The sequence below is a fragment of the Littorina saxatilis genome, linkage group LG6 (assembly GCF_037325665.1).
Source record: "Littorina saxatilis isolate snail1 linkage group LG6, US_GU_Lsax_2.0, whole genome shotgun sequence".
NCBI lineage: Eukaryota > Metazoa > Mollusca > Gastropoda > Littorinimorpha > Littorinidae > Littorina > Littorina saxatilis.
The window spans coordinates 32,550,602-32,573,416 of record NC_090250.1 but is presented as its reverse complement, the minus strand read 5'-3'; the positions used below and the strand labels follow the sequence as shown (position 1 = coordinate 32,573,416).

General features: G+C 42.8%; 1 protein-coding gene across 2 annotated transcripts in view; it reads left to right on the top strand.

Annotated features, from left to right (window-relative positions):
- LOC138969032 (paramyosin-like) overlaps window positions 1-20,531 on the top strand; it is a 32,094-nt gene extending 11,563 nt beyond the window's left edge. Inside the window, exons 2-17 of one of the 2 annotated variants that reach the window (XM_070341723.1) lie at window positions 3,025-3,090; window positions 4,445-4,501; window positions 5,151-5,237; window positions 5,671-5,837; window positions 6,259-6,337; window positions 7,202-7,447; window positions 8,089-8,285; window positions 9,048-9,180; window positions 10,220-10,436; window positions 11,605-11,845; window positions 13,346-13,541; window positions 14,048-14,176; window positions 14,870-15,241; window positions 16,366-16,566; window positions 17,871-18,034; window positions 18,662-20,531. In XM_070341723.1, coding sequence (XP_070197824.1) covers window positions 3,025-3,090; window positions 4,445-4,501; window positions 5,151-5,237; window positions 5,671-5,837; window positions 6,259-6,337; window positions 7,202-7,447; window positions 8,089-8,285; window positions 9,048-9,180; window positions 10,220-10,436; window positions 11,605-11,845; window positions 13,346-13,541; window positions 14,048-14,176; window positions 14,870-15,241; window positions 16,366-16,566; window positions 17,871-18,029 — 2,547 coding nt within the window. In that variant the 3' untranslated portion in view covers window positions 18,030-18,034; window positions 18,662-20,531. The remainder of the gene's footprint in view (window positions 1-3,024; window positions 3,091-4,444; window positions 4,502-5,150; window positions 5,238-5,670; window positions 5,838-6,258; window positions 6,338-7,201; window positions 7,448-8,088; window positions 8,286-9,047; window positions 9,181-10,219; window positions 10,437-11,604; window positions 11,846-13,345; window positions 13,542-14,047; window positions 14,177-14,869; window positions 15,242-16,365; window positions 16,567-17,870; window positions 18,035-18,661) is intronic. The other variant, XM_070341722.1, reaches the window with a different exon arrangement.
- Window positions 20,532-22,815: the final 2,284 nt, after the last annotated feature.

The window sequence follows — 22,815 nt, the reverse complement described above, 5'->3', positions numbered from 1 at the left end:
GTCTGACCCCTTGAGTCAGAAAGTTTGCAGTATGCAGCCAAATATGTGTTAGCTTATCTAATGTCTCAACCCCTGTAGCACTAATGAACATCTTTGCAAACAGAGCGCTTGCTGATTTTTCTGAGATAAAAACGAACGCCTGGCGTGGTTTATTATTAGCTCTTGAGCTCCCCTTTTATGGAGGGTTGTGTGTGTGTGGGGGGGGGGGGGGGGGGGGGGGATGGGGACGGGCGGACTGGCAGTTGCGATAATTATATGTGAAAGTGACATGAAGATTCTTCCCGAGGGGGAGGGGGGAGAGAGAGGAGGGAGCGAGAGCGGGGGGTTAGAAAAAAAAGAGAGAGAGAGAGAGAGAGAGAGAGAGAGAGAGAGAGAGAGAGAGAGAGACAGAGACAGAGACAGAAACAGAAACAGATAGAGAGACATAGAGAGAGAGAGAGAGAGAGAGAGAGAGAGAGAGAGAGAGAGAGAGAGAGAGAGAGAGAGAGAGAGAGAGAGAGAGAGAGAGAGAGAGAGAGAGAGAGAGAGAGAGAGAGAGAGATGGGGGTCTGGAACGTTCGGTTATCATCCTGATTATCATTCCCCCTGGTGAGTGATGCACATATATCACAAAGCAGACGAGTGCGGCATGCTACGTATATACCTCTATGTGCACTTACATACATACCACCCGCCACAAGTACCTACCCCCGCACTGTGCTGAGATAAGCCAGATTACATAACAAGCTTGCGTCAAATATTACCTGCACAGGTACCAGACCGGAATCGCTATTCTTAACGTTTTAAAGTTCCGCACTTTCAGGGCAACAATCCAAGCGCATGAGGAACGGCAAATACGGCAACATGAACACACTTTGCAACCAATATAGACGGTTACTCTAAACTAAGAATGACAATATTTACCGGCGCATGACGTCACGGACGAGAAAGGGATAGCACTGACTCAGTGAGGCTGAACATTGCCAAAACACCTGTTTGCCATCAAGAAACTTCTGACGTCAAAGCTTCTTCGTTGAAGCAACTTTTTTGTTTTAGCTGTACTTCACTTATATTTATTTCAGCTCCGCCTCAGTGGCAAGCCAGAAATGATCAGCTGAAATGCACGAGCAGCATTGGAGACTGTTAGCATGTAGCATTTTTCAGATACTCTATCAAACTGTGTGATATATTTTCTTGGCATCTCAAAAAGTACTCATAACCTCGCGTGTTCCTTTTCCACTGGATGTCCTCGTTTGGTTCCCCGACTACCTTTAATCCCTGGTTTTCACAAACGTAAACCAACAATCCATGACTGTTTTTTTCATAAATTGAAAAAAAAACCCAACGCCCAAACTAACAAACCAAATCAACCAATCGAACAAACAAACAAGCAAACAACAACAAGGGAAAAAGTCCACACCGTTATGGATGGGAAAAAGCACTGTTGTCTGACGTTCTCTAATACGAACTCTATGAAAACAACTTAAAAAAGCGTCAAAGGCGTAACAAAAATGAATGTTAACCCTAATTCAATGTTTGACCATTCTCTTTGGAAATTGACCCCGTGTGATTTCATGACATAATTCGGCATGGATCCGAACCTGATCTTTTTTGTTGTTGGAAGTGAATCTCGCGTGACACCATGACAAAGGGTCACACTCAAGTGACGCAAGAAGGACTGTGGTTCTGACTATCCAGCATGAATGCAATAATAACTCTCTCGACTTATTGTGAAAACCCCGAATGCTGGCACGAGTGAAATCTAACCTGAGGGTCCGTTTGTGTTGGAGTGGATTGGCGTTCTGTACAGGGGAAGAACCTAGTTCTGGCTGCAGAAAGCAGATGGAAAGTCGTCTGATTACTGGGATTTGAGCATGGGAAGAAACATATGTTGACCCAAAGCGAAGGAGGAGAGCTATCCCTTTAGCTTGGTGCTGTATGAAAAGCAACGTTTACAAAGGTTGCTTTTTCCAAAACGCGGGTTCTACAAAGGTTAGTGTTACGTTGAAGATCAAGGTGTGCTTTTCACAGGTGAAAAAGGCAACTGGCGGAAAGTCTTCCAAAACACAAACCACAACCACGACGTCAACACAGGGAGGCAAAACCATCATTACAAAGCGCATACTTGAAACAGTGGATGGCAAGCAAAATCAGGTTGGTCGGTGAACTACAGGTATACAGAATGACCCTCCTACAACCTTCAACCACGTGACCACATAATGACTTCCCGCACACTATTCTCTTGTTCTGAAGTTGCTGTTCGGCGACAGGGGCGAACTTTTCCTGCTAACCGAAACATCTCGAATTTATCCTCTTTTTTTTAAAACCCAACCCTTCTTGTTGCAGTTCTCTGTAACAGAAACACTGAATGACTCTTCAAACTTTCGTCTTTATATCGTGCTCACCCTTCAATTTCTCGATCCCTTCCTTTGCTATCCGAGTTGTTAATCCGATGGAAGAGCTTACGTTTCAGTGAAGAAGAAGTACTGTGTACTTTTGTGTAAAGTGATTGACAGTGTACGTTGGTCAAGTTGCCTTTTGCAACGTCATATTACACATTAAAGAAATGAACAATTTACAGTCCTTTATTCTTGTGAAATAGTACCAACTTTTTTGTAAAGATGTTCAAAAGATCATGAACATAACTCAAGATTTGAAGAATAAAGATACGAATGATGATAATGATGTTGTATCTATCCCTCTTCCTGAACGCCCCCCCCCCCCCCCCCCCCCCCATCAAACACCTTTTGGCCCCCAACCGTCCCTTCTCTGACCCTTCAAACATCTCCGAATGTTTCGCAGACGACACATATTTTCCACTTCACAAAAGAAGGCCTCTGCCACCTCCTGCCGGAAGTTCTCAATGGATTCCATTTCCCTTCAGTTCGTATGCGGCACAAATGACATGCGTGCGCAGCGTGCATCTTTGTGTGTCCTCTTCCGCCCACCGAGTGTGCATTGCAGTGCTGTGGGTCCACGATAGCAGCGCGGTTTGAGCCAGCGCATGCGCAGTAATGGCTGTACTAATTGTTATTATTTCGTCAGGTTAGGGAATCCCGATATAACCAGACAGAAAAACGACTGTTCGAGACGGAGGAAGCACGTATGCAGGTACTGTATAAAAGGTAGATCGACCGTTCAACGGAAGAGTGATCACCCTTTTGTCCACCCGCCAATACACGAGTGATCACCCCTGACTACACAAGAGTTGTCCTCTTTCCTTTGTGTCTACTTCCGTCCAACATGGAGTGACCTCCTTTTCTCTCCTACCTGGTTTTTTTTGGAGTGATTTAGAACGATGCCAGAAGGCTTTATCAGCCGAAGAGGAGTCCGTCCTCGTGTTTCGCTTTTGTTTGTTTTTTGCACCGACTTTTACAGAGCCAATCCATCCCACCTTTTGTTTTAGTTCCTTATTTGTTTGAATGTCTCTTCCAGCTCGTAAACAGATATTTGCAGTGACTAGGATGTAGACAAGGGTTTGCAGTGGACTTACTTTTGTAGAGCAAAAGTCCACCTTGGAAACCAGTCACGCTTGCCAGTTTCTTTTGTTTTATTTTGGTTTTGACAATTTCGCCGGTTTCCCCGTTTTCCACGAGACTTTCACATTAATGTTTCATCGCAATCATATGTGTCTATACTATTGTCACCTTTTTCCTGTTCCTGCATTGCATTTTCAGATTCACTGTAAATGCCTTGACATTTACATAGACGTACCTTGCTTCATTCATTGCAATATCTCTGGTAGCAAAACGCTGACACGAATTTGCTGCCTCAGACATGTAAAAATACTTATAGGCCAACAATAATACATTTCATTTCTTATATCAGCGACACTTGTCTAACATACTTCAGGAAATCTTCACAGTATGCAAGAGCTTTGTTGAATCTGAATGTACTGAATCTAAATCGACGCAAAACTGCTTTGGTTTACACAGACGTTAAACAAGAAATTTAGATATGAAACGTTGGTCTGGGCATTGTAGGAACATACATTTTGAGCATGTCGTTTATTTCTGCTTGGCTTCGCTTTTTTTGTGTTAGTTTTTGCAGTTTTCTTTTCTATCTTGGTTTTGCCTGTTCATTGATTTTGAGTTAACTTCAAGTGACATGCTGTACTCGCTCGCAATCATTTTGAGTTAACTTCAAGTGACATGCTGTACTCGCTCGCAATCATTTTGCCTGCAGTATTAAGACTGCAAAATCACTAACTATATTATAAATTCAATCACTTTTTGCAATAATTAATATTTTGTTCATAAAGAAAATCTGCACTTTTTCTGCACACTAATCTTTTCTGCTTGAAGGGTTTGGAGGTGTTCGAATTCGCGAAGTGTTTGTTTATTTTTTTCTTCTTCACATAAATGACAGTATTTACAGATTTGGTCAAATTAACATTGTTAATAATGTACACAGGATTTCGTAATTTGTGTTTAATATTGTTTTTTTTCTTCTTTTCCTCTACCAGTCTCGCATCAGGGAGCTGGAAGATGCTCTGGACGCTGAGAGAGACGGACGTGTCAGGGTAAGTCCTCACCGCTGAGACACACACGAACTGCATCACACATGCTTTCCTTTTACGAGCCACGGAAGCAAACGCTTAACGAGCGGAGAGAATCTTAATAATAATGATACGCACATATCTCACCACAAGGCGACTCAAGGCGCACTCATACACATTCTTTCGCATTAGCAACTCGAGCACACTCATAATTTTACACTTACGCATAAATTACACGAAGAGGACAATCTTATACCATAACACCGCTTGGCGACAACAGTTGAAACGAGTCAATGAGTCTTGAGGTTTTCTTTTATTCAGTCCCCAAAGTTAACACGATTATAAAATGGAAACAGATTGTCATGTTACTTGGCTAGGACAGAACAGGGAAGATGATAATTTTGTTTTTCACTCATCGTTGTTATAAAACTGTTCTTTTATTTCAAGCGGTCACAACACGACTTCTTTACTTGCAGCAACCGTTCTAGAACTTTAAATCTTATTGACATGTATATTATCATTCGAAAATGTACTATTTGACAATGTCATAAAGATAAAGGTTTGATGTTATTGCACAAAACTTATCAACATCTGTAAATGATTGGTTTGATCATAGTATTGTATGACGAGCTGCGATGACGTCATATGACGTCAAAACATTATATTTGCACAGGCCGAGAAGATGGTGGCAGAACTGAGCTTCAGACTGGACCAGGTCCAGGACAGCCTGGATGAGCAGGGATCCTCAACATCCGCCCAGGTAGATATAATGCATATATCACTCTGGTGCTAACTTACTTATCTATATCTTCGATTTGCTCCATAAACTCCGTTCACAATATACACAAAAAAGATGGGAGAGAGAGAAAGAGAGAGGGAGGGAGAGAAAGAGAGAGAGAGAGAGAGAGAGAGAGAGAGAGAGAGAGAGAGAGAGAGAGAGAGAGAGAGAGAGAGAGAGGAGAAGGAGAGAGAGAGAGAGAGAGAGAGAGAGAGAGAGAGAGAGAGAGAGAGAGAGAGGCAGAGACAGAGACAGAGTGAGACAGACAGACAGAGAGAGAGAGATGTGAGCACACGCAAAAATGTCTCCAAAACAATTACGTTCAATGTTAGTCCGCCTTGTTTGCATCAACTGAAAGATGTTGAAAAAATAACCTTGATCGTTTGATCTTGACCTTAACATTGACCTTGTGCAGATCGAGCTGAACAAGAAGCGTGAATCGGAGATCATGAAGCTTCGCAAAGACCTTGAGCTTTCCAACGTATCATTCGAGGCTGCCGAGGCTTCTCTCCGCAAGCGTCACAATGAAGCTGTCAACGATCTCTCCGACCAGGTCGATTACCTCAACAAGCAGAAGAACCGGTGAGTCTCCAATTCTTATTAATAATTCTTGGGGTTCTTTATTTGATTTTTTTTTCTCGTCGTGTTTTTGTATTTGACGTGTTGAGTAACACTTTAGTGGCGGTTAGTAGAGCCATACAGCACACATCAAGCAAAGGATACGATGAGCTATAAGCAACTAGGAATCTATAATTATTTGATTATAATGTTTGGTTCCTCTCGGGATGGCTTTCGCTGGCACCGAGAGCGAATCACATTTTCGAAACAAGAAAGAAGATAAAAAGATAATGATAGTAATGAAGATATTATCGATGACGATGAAGACGACCGCAATAACGAACATGACAACGCCTGCGATGGTTCTGATGACCACGGAGACGCTGATAATTACGACAGTGATTATGACGATAACTAATGTTTACATTGATATGATTCATTTCAGCATTGAGAAGGAAAAACAGACACTGGTTGTGGAACTCGACGGCCTTTCTGGACAGCTGGACTCTGTCACCAAGGCCAAGGTCAGAGCCTCACTTCTGTTATGTGTTTAATTTTTATATCATTATTATCAAACGATGTATGCATGCCATATCTTTCTTCCACTTACATTCAATCTCGGCAATTGCAGTCCTAGTGTTACCTCATTACCTTTTTTTTTATGTTGCCTTGAAATAGTAAAGGTCGTTGAAACTTTATAGGCACAGTCCTTTCCGTCTCAGACTGCCTCGGCTTTATCATTGGAGAATGTCAGACCTCCACAAACAAACATGAATAGCCCGATAGCTTATTGTACATACAGAGTTGGATTTATCTATTAGATACCCGACCCATTCTTCCTTTAAAACCTCGACATACCTTTCAAGAATTGCCCTGGACCAAAATACTAGCAAACCCTAATCGTGGCCCCTTTCTTCTCGTCTTCCAGCTTAAGAAAAATACACTTTACAATACCCTTTCAGGAAATAATAGCTAACCTAATCATTGCGCCTTTCTTCTCGTCTTCCAGCTTACCCTGTAGAGTCATATTTGTATCTTGAAAAAATGTATCATGGAGAGCCATGTTTGTGTCTTTGAGGAAATCACCTTTCACAACACCCTGTCAGGAATCTTCCGTCACCCAAACACTAGCTACTCTAATCGTATCACTTTTCCTCTTGTTTTCCAGCTTATCCAAGAGAGCCATAATTGTGTCTTTAAGAAAATCAACCGTCACAATACCCTTTCAGGAATCTTCTTTAAACAAAATACAAGTAAACCCTAAATGTAGCCCCTTTCTTCTCGTCTTCCAGTTTCAGAAGATTGCCCTTCACAATACCCCTGCATGAATCTCCCTTGACCCAAATGCCAGCTACTCTAATCGTATCCCTTTTTCTTTTGTCTTGCAGCTTACCCTGGAGAGCCGCGTGGACTCCGCTGAGCAGAGCGCAGCCCGTCTCAAGGGACAGGTTGACGACATGACCCGCCAGCTGAACGACCTGACCTCCCTCAAGGCAAGATTGACCCAGGAGAACTTTGACCTGCAGCACCAGGTGCAGGAGCTGGACTCCAGCAACGCCTCCCTTGCCAAGGCCAAGTCCATGCTGCAGGCCCAGAACGACGACCTCAAGAGGAGCCTCGACGACGAGAGCAGGGTGAGTGGAAGATATTGCGAGGAGATAATGGAAGAACTGAGGAGTAGATAGTGGAATGGTGGGAAAACAGTTCGCAGGCCTAGAGCGACGGCCTCAAGAGGAGCCTGGACGACGATAGCAGGATGAGTGGAAGAGCTGAGGAGTAGATATAGGAGGTGTTGAGGAGTCGATAGCTGAAGAGCTTAGGAGTAGATTGTGGAAGACCTTGGGAATAGATGGTGGAAGAGCTGGGGAGTAGATTGTGGAGGAAACAAGTGAGCCATAGTTTAAATTCTCAATTCGAGATAATAGTTCGAGATTATAAAGTATAATTGTATTGTATTGTATTGTATTGTATTGTATTGTATTGTATTGTATTGCATCGTATCGCATTACATTGCATTGCATTGCATTGCATTACATTGTATTGTATTGTATTACATTGCATTGCATTACATTGTATTGTATTGTATTGTATTGTATTGTATTGTATTGTATTGCATTGTTTCTTATTGTATATCATTTTATTTTATTGTACTGTATATCATTGCATTGCATTGTATTCTGTTGTATTGCACTGCAGAATAACAAGGCATTGATAAACTAACATCCTTGTCAGCGAACCTATCACTGAACGACAACCACTCCTCTTTGTCTTGCAGCAAAGGCAGAACTTGCAGGTGAACCTGTCAGCCCTTCAGAGCGACTACGACACCCTCAACGTCCGCCTGGAGGAAGAGTCTGAGATATCCAGCACCCTCCGCAGCTCGCTGTCCAAGATGAGCGCCGATTACGCCGGCCTCAAGATGCGCTTCGACAAGGAGCTCGCTGCCCGCACGGAAGAGTTGGAGGAGACCAGGTAAGATAAGATAAGATAAAATAAGAATACCTTAATGTCCATTTTCATTGTGCATTAACATAGATTTTTTGTTTGCACCACATTGCATTACTCTATACACTAAGAACACAATCAAAAGCATAATCGTACATAAAGACACTTCTGAGATCAACTTTTAAATAAGCATTAAAATAATGAATTAAAATATATATCACAGTTACTGATGCTCTTAAACACAGCGCACCCAAGGGCAGCTTTATTGTAAGCCTACCATTGTTCAGAATTGGAGAAGAGAGTTCAGATAACGTGGAGTTTTTGTGTAGGGTGAGTGTCCAAAAAGTGATACGAGCGTTAACATTAGGTGAAGAAGACAATTCAAGGAAAAGCTGTAATGTAATTGATAAAAGGTTGAAAACGCTGTGAAGATCTAATCGAGAGGATGCGGCACAGAGGCTGTTTATTATTTTAAGTGTGGTTCTTCGGAAAAAAAAAGCGATGACAAGATTTGGTTCAGAGGACTTTATGGGAATAAAGTAAGTTTTCATGCTGCCTCAAACCATTATAGGCTTAACATCAAGCAAGGAAAGCTGAAGAACGGATTATTCTTTTTATTTGATTGATCAAAGTGACAGACATATTATGTTGAGAAAGACAAGGTGGGTGGATTTTTATCTTTAAGGGGTTCTTTTTTGCTTTAAATTTTTGTTGTTGTCTGAATTAAACAAATTATTACACGACTCATATATGCCCAGATCTCTCACATTGACCGTTCCTGTGTTTCAGGCGCCGTATGAACATCCGCATCACAGAGCTGGAAGACACCTGCGAACAGCTGCGCGTGCGCAACGTCACTCTGGAGAAGGCCAAGTCCAAGCTGCTCAACGAAATCAAGGAAATCACCATCGAGCTCGAGAACGTACGTTGCATTTATTTTTGGTACTTTTCTTCCCGTGTAGAACGTTTTCTAAATCATTATAGATCCTTTAACATGAGATTATACCTAGGCTAAGAGCATTGTTTTTCTAGGAAAAACGCAAACATCTACCTCTTGTCGCTTTTTTCATTAAAGTGAGTTTTTTCTCTTGTTTTTTTGTTGTTGTTGCTAAAATAACATCATAACTGAGACTGATCTCAATCTGGGAAGACAAACCAGCAAGGAGTTTAATATTTTTGACATAAGGCGCTTCGCCGAAGCAGCTAATCTTCAAAAAGCTTTGGCAACGGTCAAATATCTCTTTTGCTCTTTTTCAAGTACCTTTCAGGTGAAAACCTTTTTATCGCAGAAGGTGTCAGGCAGGTAATGTATCGCACGGTTCTCTGATATAGTGCACAAGTTAAATGTCTCCCTAGCGTCTGAATATGGAACCCTTGTCCCCAACTGACGCATACCATATATAAATAAAGAACCGCTTGGCTTTTGACTTTACTATCTGGCTTCTTGTCCACAACAAACGGAGATGATCATAAATAGTACATAAATAAAGAATAAGTAAAACTCGAATAAAGAACCGTTGACCGACCGGCACGGTGGCCTAGTGGTAAGGCGTCCGCCCCGTGATCGGGAGGTCGTGGGTTCGAACCCCGGCCGGGTCATACCTAAGACTTTAAAATTGGCAATCTAGTGGCTGCTCCGCCTGGCGTCTGGCATTATGGGGTTAGTGCTAGGACTGGTTGGTCCGGTGTCAGAATAATGTGACTGGGTGAGACATGAAGCCTGTGCTGCGACTTCTGTCTTGTGTGTGGCGCACGTTATATGTCAAAGCAGCACCGCCCTGATATGGCCCTTCGTGGTCGGCTGGGCGTTAAGCAAACAAACAAACAAACAAACCGTTGACCGCTGTGGCTTTGACCTAACTCTGTTTTGTTCTTGCCCACAACAGACGCAGACTCTATCTGAATAAAAACAAACTGCTGTGGCTTTTTACCTAACTTTGTTTTCTCCTTGCCCCCAACAGACGCAGATCATCGTGCAGGACTTGACGAAGCGCAACAGGCAGCTGGAGAACGAGAACGCCGGACTGCAGCGCCGCGTGGACGAGCTGACGGGCGAGAACCAGGTGCTCCGCAACGAGAAGGCCGCCCTGGAGCAGGACAACCAGAGACTGCGCGTGGCCAACGCCGAACTCACCGAGAGAAACGACAACCTCCAGAGAGAGAACAAAAACCTTTCGGGTGAGGAGAGTGTAGAGTATAGAATAAGGATGATAGGAAGAAGGGAGAACGAAAGTTTTTGAAGTTAGAAATGTGGAACTCTCCGAAAGGAACGACGACTTCGCGAAAGAAAGATAGCACACACACTGACTCAAGAACTCTTAGGCGAGAAGACGATAAAAAGCAAAACGCATTTAGACGGGTGAATGCGAAGTTTTCTGTTCCTAATGTTTCTAAGCCATTGTTAGTGCTTTTGAAATGTGAATTTGTTAACCACCCCCCAACAAAATAACACAAGTCGCGTAAGGCGAAATTACTACATTTAGTCAAGCTGTGGAACTCACAGAATGAAATTGAACGTAGTCCGCCGCTAGTGCAAAAGGCAGTGAAAGTGACGAGCCTGTTTGGCGCGGTAGCGGTTGCGCTGTGCTTCATAGCACGCTTTACTGTACCTCTCTTCGTTTTAACTTTCTGAGCGCGTTTTTAATCCAAACATATCATATCTATATGTTTTTGGAATCAGGAACCGACAAGGAATAAGATGAAAGTGTTTTTAAATTGATTTCGAAAATTTAATTTTGATCATAATTTTTAATTTTCTTAATTTTCAAAGCTTGTTTTTAATCCAAATATAACATATTTATATGTTTTTGGCATCAGAAAATGATGAAGAATAAGATGAACGTAAATTTGGATCGTTTTATCAATTAATTTTTTTTAACAATTTTCAGATTTTTAATGACCAAAGTCATTAATAATTTTTAAGCCACCAAACTGAAATGCAATACCGAAGGCCGGCCTTCGTCGAAGATTGCTTGGCCAAAATTTCAATCAATTTGATTGAAAAATGAAGGTGTGACAGTGCCGCCTCAACTTTTACAAAAGCCGGATATGACGTCATCAAAGACATTTATCGAAAAAATGAAAAAAAACTTCCGGGGATATCATACCCAGGAACTCTCATGTCAAATTTAATAAAAGATCGGTCCAGTAGTTTAGTCTGAATCGCTCTACACACACACACACACGCACACACACACACACACACACACACATACACCACGACCCTCGTCTCGATTCCCCCTCTATGTTAAAACATTTAGTCAAAACTTGACTAAATGTAAAAAAGAACAACAACAACTAAACTTAAAAATAAAATTTAAACACGTTTTTCTTCTCCTGTCCACAGACCAGCTTCGCGAGGCCACCATTGCCCTGAAGGACGCCAACCGCGAGCTGGCAGACCTCCGTCAACTGCGTGCCCAGTTGGAGGCTGAGCGTGACAGCCTGGCCGCCGCCCTCAAGGACACTGAGGATGCTCTGCGTGACGCCGAGGCCAAGCTGGCCAACGCCCAGGCCGCCCTCAACCAGCTCCGCATCGACATGGAGAACAGACTGAGGGAGAAGGACGAAGAGATCGAGAACATCAGGTCAGTGGCGTCATTGGTGTTGTGTTGATTGCTAGTCGTGATGTCATAGTACTGTTCTGTTGAAGTCATTATGATGTAGTGAAGTTTACATAAGTGTAAAATTTGTGCTCAACCAGCTCCGCGTCATCATGGAGAAGAGACTGAAGAAGAAGGATTGAGAAGATAACGTCAGGGACGTTATTAGTGTCGTGTTGATCGCATGTCTTGAGGTCAATGTATTGGTGAGATTACGAGATAGTGACAAAAGAAAATTGAATGTCAAGAAACAAGCAAACATATGCTTTAGTTGTGAAGAAAAAGCAAGGAAAGTTAAACACGTTTTAGTTGCTGAACTTCCACGATTCTGAAGTAAACCTGACCTCAATCAGATTTTTTTCAACAGAAATAGTAAGCAAACAATTAGGTTAATTACGTCATAATGACGTTACAAGGACCCAGCATTGACCAAAGAGCTAAAACTTGAAGAAAGAAATATAGAACATGAACACTTAAACAAATTCCGGATTAAAACTCTTCCAGACTTCTGCGTGTTCTTTCCACGTTCATTCACTGCAGAGTTACTATAGCTTTGCACGGTTTGGGACGATGTATCGTCCTCAGCGTCTGATAACACACGGTAGGCCTATAGATTCGTACCTATTGCATAGACACATTGCTCTTCCATTTATTTGTCCCTGCTGAGTGGGCATATTTTCCTTCAACAAACACCCAGATGTTCTCCCTCAGATTTTTTTTTATCACATCCCCTTCACCCATGAGTTAAGAGCCAGAACATGCAGCCAAAAAACAACAACGTCAGACAGTGTACCCCCACCCTCGTAGGATCTCACATACAAACTGAAGCATTGATCTTTTCACGTGCTCCGTAAAAGAAGTAGCCCCCACTATCTTTGACTTCTGACATTTGCCGCGGCCGAAACACCGGAATAGCTGCAGAGATTTGCGTAAGTCTTGGGTGCTTCTGGAAAACTTCTTCACTTCGTCCAGGCGTCTTTGTGTGAAGGGAGGGTTCTGTTTTCTTGCAGTGTGTGTGTGTGAGCTGTGATTTTGTTGGCAGTGTTGTTGAATTTGTCCACGTTGAGCTATGAATAAGGAGGACTTTCTGAGAGAGGACTTTGAAAGAAGACAGTTGGTTTCCTTTTTCCTGCGGGTCTATGTTATCTAAGTAGAAACATACATTCTAAGTTTTTCTTGGGAGTTAAATTGAATGATTCTTGCTATTCATCCAGAATTGCAGCTTGTTTTGTTTATAATTACACGTCCCATAAACCTAGCCTTTCTGCCCCAGGCATGCCTTGCGAGAAAGGGAACATCGATTGTTATGACATACAGTAAAATACACTTCAAATTGCTTCCCGTCGTTCACGTGCAGGAAGACCTCTACTCAAGTAATACTTTGATTTTCGGGGTCCAACATATACCGTATGGGAAAGAGAAAAAAGATTGTCAACCACATACAGTTAACCACACTACTAAATGCTTCACGTTTGTCACGTGCAGGAAGAGCTCTGCCCGCGTGATCGAGGAGCTGCAGCGCACCCTTATTGAGGTGGAGACCCGCTACAAGACGGAGATCTCCCGCATCAAGAAGAAGTACGAGTCCGACATCCGCGAGCTGGAGGCTGCCCTGGACAACGCCAACCGTGCCAACGCCGAGTACATCAAGCAGATCAAGACTCTCCAGATCCGCATCAAGGTACGGTCATGCTGGTGCTGGTGGTGGTGTGTAGGATTCATGCAGTAACTTGTTAAAATTCGCTAGAACTGTGGTTTTGTTTTCCTCAGTAAGGACAACAACGATGATGATAAGAACAGCGACAGCAGGAGCAACGACGGCTGCAACGATAACGATGATGATGATGATGATGATGATGATGATGCTGATGATGATGATGATGATGATGATGATGATGATGATGATGATGATGATCATGATCATGATCATCATGATGATCATGAGCATGATCATGACGACGATGACGACGACGATGACGACGACGATGCAGCTGCTGCTGCAGCTGTTGATGATGATGATGAAGATGATGAAGGTTTACGATACAATGTATGTTCATACATACAATTGGTGTATTTGAATCTACAATAGCAATTCAGAAATTCATTATGTTCAAAACCTCACACAAAATGTACAAGAACTATAGACATTGATACACACTACATTCGCCTGTCTGTCACGTGCAACAGGAGCTGGAGTCTCTGCTGGATGATGAGCGCCGCATCAATGACGATCTCCGCAACCAGCTGTCTGTGTCCGAGAGGAAGAGGGTCCAGGTCACCCAGGAACTGGAGGACTGCCGATCCCTTCTGGAGGCTGTAAGTTGACCCTAGACACAGAATTGAATATAGAGATGTACATGTAAAGACTTGGTTACAGGCATACACGAGAGAGACAGAGGTAGACAGAGACAAAAAGGACACAAACAGACACACACAGAGATACAAAACAGAGACACGCACACTCGACCACATCCCTGCAAAAACTAGCATACATAAATTCACATATCCCTCCACAATGACTTGCAGATACGCCCCTCCTTGCACACACACACACACACACACACACACACACACACACACACACACACACATACACACACACACACACATACCCCCCCCCCCCACACACACACACACGCACACACACATACACACACACACACACACACACACACACACACACACACACACACTCCTCCATCCCTACCCCACCCCCTCACACACATTCACACTTAACAACCCCACCCCATCCCACTACCCCCCCCCCCCCTCTCCCATTACCATAACATACCCGCCTCGCTCGAAACACACCTCTCTTTGTAATAATACAGGTTTTTAAATAACTTTGTTAAGTACGTCTATAATCGTGTTTATTTCTGTAATGGTAAACCTAGAATTCGATGATATGACATATGCTTGCGTACGTATTTTAAATGCAAATGTGTGTGCAGAAGTTAAAAGTTCAATACAGTTTTGTTTCAATCAGTCCTCTCCATTTGTTTTCCCTAGGCCGAACGTGGTCGCAAGAACGCCGAGAACGAGCTGAATGACGTGAGCGCCCGCCTGAGCGAAATCACCCTGCAGGTCACCTCCCTCACCAACGACAAGCGCCGCCTGGAGGGAGACATGGCCGCCATGCAGAGCGACCTGGACGACGCTATCAACAACCAGCGCGCCGCCGAGGAGCGTTCCGAGCGCCTGGCCGCTGAGAATGCCCGCCTGGCCGACGAGCTGCGCCAGGAACAGGAGAACTACAAGAACGCCGAGAGCCTGAGGAAACAGCTGGAGATTGAGATCCGCGAGATCACCATCCGCCTGGAGGAGGCTGAGGCCTTCGCTGTCAAGGAGGGCAAGCGTCTCATCCAAAAACTGCAGGCCCGAGTAAGTGTATACTACTCATTGGAGGAAAAAAAACACACACGACTCTAAATAGAAATAAACAGAATATACAATTAAATGAAGAACAAAATATTTACTGGCATTTTCAGTCAAAGAGAACTTTGCTGTCAAGTAAATAATATTCACCGGAAAAGAAGTCAACATTATAAACCCATGTGAAAATATACCGAATATAAAATTAAATGCAGAAACCAAGAGGAAGATCACCGTATAAATACAATGTAGAACTTAGCAGAATATAAAATAAAATGAAGAAAAAAAAATGCACTGGCATTTTCATAAAAAGAAATCCTTGCTACCAAGAGCAGAACGTGTCTGATCGCTATACTGTAGGCCAGAATAAGTTACACCAACGGTTTGCGTAAGCACAAAAAAGGGGAAAAGATGAAGACGAAATACCATAATATAAACTTAACTTGAACAGAAAATCAACGATGCATGACATTTCTGTGTAATATTTCTGAATACATTTGTCTTTGAGCCAGTGATTAATACACTACCTTTACATTCACCTTGACATTTACTTTGACCTTCACTTGTTGGTTTAAACAAGACTGTATTCAATTGTTATCATGACATCTATATATATATACGACTTGTGTCTGTGGGTCTGTTCGCGATGCACGGCCAAAGTTCTCGGTCGATCTTTTTTAAATTTGGAGACCGTATTCAGCTACAACCCGGACACAACCTCATCGATGAGATATTTCAACACGTGCTCTCAGCGCGCAGCGCTGAACCGATTTTGGTTTTTCTCTAGATCCATTCCCAGTAACTCTTCCTTATCTTCTCCAGTGTTTTCAGCCGCGGTTATCTCCCTTCCTCCGTGCGGTGTGCCGGCAAAGCCGGCGTACACCCGGCATAGCCGGGTCCCCGGCGCAGCCGGGTATTCAGCTCGACTTTTCCCCGGCGCAGCCGTACCCGGCGAAGCGGGTATTCATCTAGTCAACAATATATGACTTTTAGGATTTCTAACTCAAGCATAATGATTATTTTAAGCAATCCTAGTAAATACATAACAGTCTGTGGTGAGCATGATGGCGGACTATATAGATTTACTCATTTCAAAAAACGATAACTTTCACTTGTTCTTGTCTCTCTCCCAGGTGCGCGATCTGGAGATTGAGCTGGAGAGCGAGGCGAGACGTGTGCGCGAGGCTGTTGGCAACCAGCGCAAGGCGGAGCGCATCAACAAGGAGCTCCTCTCTTCCATGGAAGAGGAGCGCCGCCAGCTGGCTGAGCTCATCTCCCTCAACGATCAGCTCAACATGCGCATCAAGACCTACAAGCGCCAGATGGAAGAGGCTGTGAGTTCTATGTTTTTGTTGGTGGTCTTTTCTTTAGCTGTAGCACCTTTACTTTTTTCCCCTCCTCTATATTGTTTTTCTTGTTTTCTCCTTCTTATTTTTTTTCAGCGGTGGGGGGGGGGGGGGGGGGGGGTAACAACCCACACAACTAGCTGATTGATAGATTCATTCTTGATGAGGGGGACGGACGGCCAAGGTGGGTTTTTTTTTTAGTATGGGGAGATGATGACAAAATCGTTTATTTAACGTCACTCTGTAAAAACATTGGCGACATTTGTCTTTGATTAAAAACACACAGGCGCGCACACAAACTTACCCTTTATGTACAGTGGTTATGGGGAGTCGGCCCGGAATGCAGTGGTGAGTTTTATGGTTCTTTCTTTATTTGGTGTTTAACGTCGTTTTCAACCGTTCAAGGTTATATTGCGACGGAGAGTTTTATAGTGGGCTTGTGCAGTTTGCATTGCTAGAGCTACATTTTCACTCATTGTTTCTGGTTTTACACTAAATACATATTTTCTGGTTCTGTTATTGTTTCTAGCTGATTCTGGTACCGGTAGATATCAGAATTCATAATTGCTATTTCTGGTTAGATGTAAGCATTGCTATTTCTTGTATTAGAGTTCTGTTCATTGTTTCTAAACTATAACTTATAGATAAAATTGTCTCTGGTTGCTACCAGACTTAGCTAAACTGTTTTGGAACATTTCTGAGTTAGATAAGCTACCTGAGTGGTTATTTTTAGTTACATTTACTTCAATAAAAGATAGGTTAAAGCAACCTCTGTCTTTGGTGTCTTAATTGTATGCTCCTCTGCCTGTGCTAAATATCCTTTCCTTCCACCCGACCTTCCCACATCAGCCGCGATTATCTCCCTTCCTCCGTGTGGCGTCAATCCATATTCCCGTTACTATGTTACTATTTTTAGAAGGTCACTGCACGTTACTATTTTTAGAAGGTCTCCAGTGTTTTGCGCGTTTATCTCCTTTCCTTCGTGCGCCGGCGAAGCCGGCGTACACCCGGCAAAGCCTGGTATTCGGCTCTACTTCTTCCCGGCGAAGCCGGTACCCGGCGAAGCGGGTAATCATCTAGTTTCTAATATGCGGAATGTTAGCAAATGATAACAGTCATGTCTCACAAACGATATCAGCATTCGCCTAAAAGGCTCATGCTTGATATCTTTTTTCTCGACATGCCTGTTATCATTTGCTAACAGTCAGCATATTAGAAATAACTCATAATAACCAACCAACCAACCAACCAACCAACCAACCAACCTCGGCTTGTATCTGTGTGTCGTTCAGGAGGATGTGGCCAACCTGACGATGAACAAATACCGCAAGGCCCAGACCCTGGTAGAGGACGCTGAGGTGCGTGCTGACTGTGCCGAGAAGAACCTCCAGGTCGTCCGCCGTGCTCGCTCCATGTCAGTGTCACGAGAGGTCCGGGTCATCAGACAATAATTCAGGTGAGGCTGACCGAAAAGTTTTTTGTTTTTTGTTTTGTTGTTTGGGGGGTGTAGGGTAAGGGAACAGATTGATGTTCGGGCGATTATTGGTTCTGCTTTGTTCTACAAGACGAAAGTACCTGCTTTTCTCTGCTTTGTTTTAACAAGACGAAATTACCTGCTTTATTCTGGCAATTCAAACGACTGCACTACTTTTCGAGGGGCAGTCGAAGACAGTTAACAGTGTCCACACTGATTGGTGTTGGGGATTTGATGGTCAATGGCCAGCTGGACTAACCATAGGGGAATGTTGGGGAGGGGGGGGGGGGGGGGTTCTACGATTATTGATTCTACTTTGTGTTTGCTGGAACACATGGCGTTCTGTGTGACAGAAGGTAAGAGACTTCAGCTATTCAAATGGAAATAGCACTGCAGCAGAAGTACAGATTGAATTACATTTACGTATTCAAATACGCAAATTGTACTCATAAAATATCAAAATCTCGCAGAAATTGATATACTAGCATATATTTTTAGATAAAATACCGTTATTTCTCGTATCCATATACATTTATGTTTTTCGGATAGCTTAAACAAAAGTTAACGCAATAGACAGTTTGTAACTTGCTGTTTTCGTTTCTGTTTCAGAATGCCAGCGGTATTTATTTTTCTAGATCATACTCTTGTACAAAGTTTATACAAATTCGCATCCCTGACCGCCAGGTGTACAAAACATCAATTATTTTGAACTTTGTTGTTCTCTCTATTTTTTGTTCTTGTTTTTGCCACGTCGCATTTTGATTGGTTCTGCTTTCTTTGAATCTGTTGCTGCATCGAGTCGTGACCATAAGCGCCAGTGTCTCACACTATGTATCCAACGTTGCCATGGTAACCAATGACGTAGATTTCACTCTAGACTTAGAAGAGAAAAGTTGGGGGAACTCATATTCGAGGGGTTCCAGTGGTAGACTATTTTTTCAGAGAGAAATGAGCGCGGATGGGGATGCGGTGAAAAAAAGGAACCTGTGAGTACCGCTGAAAAGTGAGGCTGCAATAGCTCCTCCAGTGAAGACATCAGGGAACTCTGACAAGTGATGGTGGAGAACAGTCTAGGGACTCGTAAGAAGATCAAGTCTGCAAGCGTGGAATATTTCAAAGTGAAGGTATTATGTGAACATTTTGTTCCGACATGGAAGGGTCTGGAAAAGTCATCTCACAGAAAAGTTTTTTTTTACCACTCTTTTTGATTTGTTTTGTTTTTTCTACAAAGAAAAAAGAGAAAGAAGACTACTTTTGATATACGTAGTATCCATCCACAATTTTGTCCCTAGAAAGGAGCTACCCAACCCCTTCTGCAAACACCACCTATACCGGCTTCGTCAACATTGTCACCAAGCTTCCGTTTCTTGAGCTCTCATCACTGCCAGCCGTTTGACATACCAGCCTTTGTAGTCCGAAAGGAAGCAGAATAGGTTTTGATATACATCTGTAGGTGTCAGTGCTATATGATTTAATATCACACGGCTCTGATACTGTGTAGTGCAGGATGCAGATGTAAACTTTGGGATTTGTTTGGACAACTTAAAAGAAATATTCTTACAAGTTTGCAGATTTTGTAAATGTAATTTTTGTCTATATTTATCGTTTTTCTTATACACTTTGTTTCGTGTTGTTTGCGATGCAAAAAGGGTTTTTAATCTTCTGCAATGATATTTTTGTGGGAAGTGACTTGTTATTTTTCGAGTATACAGTGCAATACTTGTTGTTCTCTTTTTTGTTTCGTGTTCTCTTCTATGCAAATCATTGTGATACTCATGTTCAGTAATGTTTGCCTGACAACATTCAGAGAGGATGGGCGTTTTGTATAGTGTTTTGTATAGAGTTCTTTTTATACATGCTTTCAAACGAACCGCATTGTGCTTTATACTATCAAGTAACAAGAACTCCGTGCCTTCTAGCGCAGGAAGATGAAAACCAACACGATGCATTTCTTTTTAAAAAAAAATTCGCTTCCTGTTCTAGACGAGAAGGAACACCTTATGAGACGACATTTTTCTTCTAGACTGTTCTGGTTATATTGTCTGCATGCATTACAAAAATGCTCCTTTGTTGATTTTTTTTAACGGTACTTCGTACAGTTATTGCGCTTATACGCGTCAGCTTTATACACGTAAGTCTTAGTCTTTGAACATTGAAATACTACACATTGGTTTCTGTTTTTTGGACATGCTTATTGTTTTTTGTACCCGGTCTCCAATGAGAAGCGTATGTTTTTGCATTGTACACTAGGAGTTTGGCGTTTGTGCTGAGCGGGTGGAGAAGAACTATGTCGCATAACATTTTTCTCATTGAACTTTTTGGGAATGCTAGTTTTTGAAGTGCATCATGGAAAACCTTTTTGAAAAATTCTTTTCAAATACGGTATGTCAGACTTTTGGAGAAGTTATCGAAATATATTCCTGGCAAACTTTCAATAAAATTTCATTGCGGCTTGGAAAAAGTTGAAAAAACTCAAGAAGGGTACTTCTGTCTTTCTCTTTATGGCGAAATGTGTGCGTGTGTGTGTGTGCGTGTGCGTGTGTGTGTGTTTGTGTGTGTGTGTGTGTGTGTGTGTATGTGTGTGTGTATGTGTGTGTGTGTGTGTGTGTGTGTGTGTGTGTGTGTGCTGCAGTCTGAACAGATGAATTTGAAATCTGTTAATTTTTGTTTGTTTGTTTTTTGCTTTACGCCCAGCCGACCACGAAGGGCTGTTTGTGGTTGTGTGTCCGTCTCTCTCTGCTCTAGCTCGTGTCAGTATCCTCCAAACACCCTTACACATACACGCACACACACAAACCCACACACACACACACACACAAACAAACAAACACATGCACACACAAACACACACACACACACACACACAAACCAACACACACATGCACTCACACGTACACACACACACACACACACACACACACACGCACAGGTACACACAAACACACACACATACACGTACACACACAAACACACACACACACACACACAAACACACACACACACACACAAATATACACATGCACACACACACACACGTACACACACACACACACACAGGTACACACACACACACACACATACATACACACACACACACACACAAACGCACAGGTACACACACACACACACACACACACACACAAATACACACACTCACACACACACACACATGCGCGCGCACGCACGAACACACACAAAAAACACACACACAAACATACATACACACACACACACACACACACACACACACAAACACACACACACATAGCTGCAGACAATACACACACAGATGCAAGCACACCGTGCACAGCTCACGACCACATGGAGAAGCAGAAAGGTTGAAAAAACGGGAAGCAACTCTTTATTGAAGGTAAACGGAACATCTGCCATTGTCAGAGTTATGTCTCTTTGGCTGGTATTTTGTTACTTTTGCTGCACGTGTGTGTGTGTGTGTGTGTGTGTGTGTGTGTGTGTGTGTGTGTGCGTGTGTGTGGTGTGCGCGCGTGCGTGTAAGTGTCTTTCTGTCTGCCAGCGATTCGAAAACAGTGAAAAGAAAGCACGCTCCAGTTATGTGTGACAATGGGAGGTGACGATGAACTGGATTTTCCAAAACTCCAAACAAAACTTAACAAAACTCATCGAAAAACATGTTCCATGTTTAGCTGAGTTTATTTTAGCATTTTCAGAACTTACTTCGGCAACTTCGTCCATGTTTACAATCGACACCGGATATGACATCCCCCTGATTTCTGAAAGGCCATGTAAGCGTAGGTTCCTAAATGCGAGAGGCCGCTACCTCGTAATAGAGAGAAAGAGCGGAGAGAGAGCTAGTTGGCGGTCCAGGATAAATGGTCTATGGACTGTGGCAGCTGCGAAGGGAGGTAACACAATCGTCAGTCACAACTTTTCATCCTTATTCAAGGGACATAAATCCACCTTTCACTTTGCAATACATAAAACGCACGAGAAGACCAGACTTTGTGTTGTCGCCCCTTGCTAAAACATGGCGTGCTATGATTGACTTTATTCCCGGATGGTGTCATGTAAATGTTGCAATGCGAGCCTTTTTCCTGGGTTTACAGAAGGAGAAGAAGAAAATCGGACGACAGGAACAGCAACCACTACAACAATAACAGCAAAAACAAAATCAGCACCCCAAAGACATGAACTTAGATGGTTATTTGCAACAGAGCTTTCCACATATTAACAATCCAACATAAACACGGCGACGACGTCCACGACGACGAACATGACGAGAAAGAAGAAGAAGAAGAAGAAGAAGAAGAAGAAGAAGAAGAAGAAGAAGAAGAAGAAGAAGAAGAAGAAGAAGAAGAAGAAGAAGAAGAAGAAGAAGAAGAAGAAGAAGAAGAAGAAGAAGAAGAAGAAGAAGAAGAAGAAGAAGAGGCCACAACAACTCAACTTTAACATATTGGGCAAATCATGATGACACACCCACCTCAGTTTTTGAACTGGTGACGATATCACGGGTAAAAGAAAGCTAAATAACTTTCATCTCAATGGCAGCAGAAAACTCGTTCCCTGCGACTTGATTTAATTGTCTAACTTCCCCTTGCAAAATGTGTGTGTTTACTAAGAAGCAGTGTTCATCCAGTTAACTTGCATTGCTGCGGAACCTCAAGTGACAAGGTAGAGTGTTTCACATCTTTCAAGAAAAGTTTGCGGAAGCGTGCCTTCAAAATGGGGGCCGAAAGTGTCAAGGGTGCATTAGCACAAACTGAGTGGTTTCCCTGGAATTTTAAATC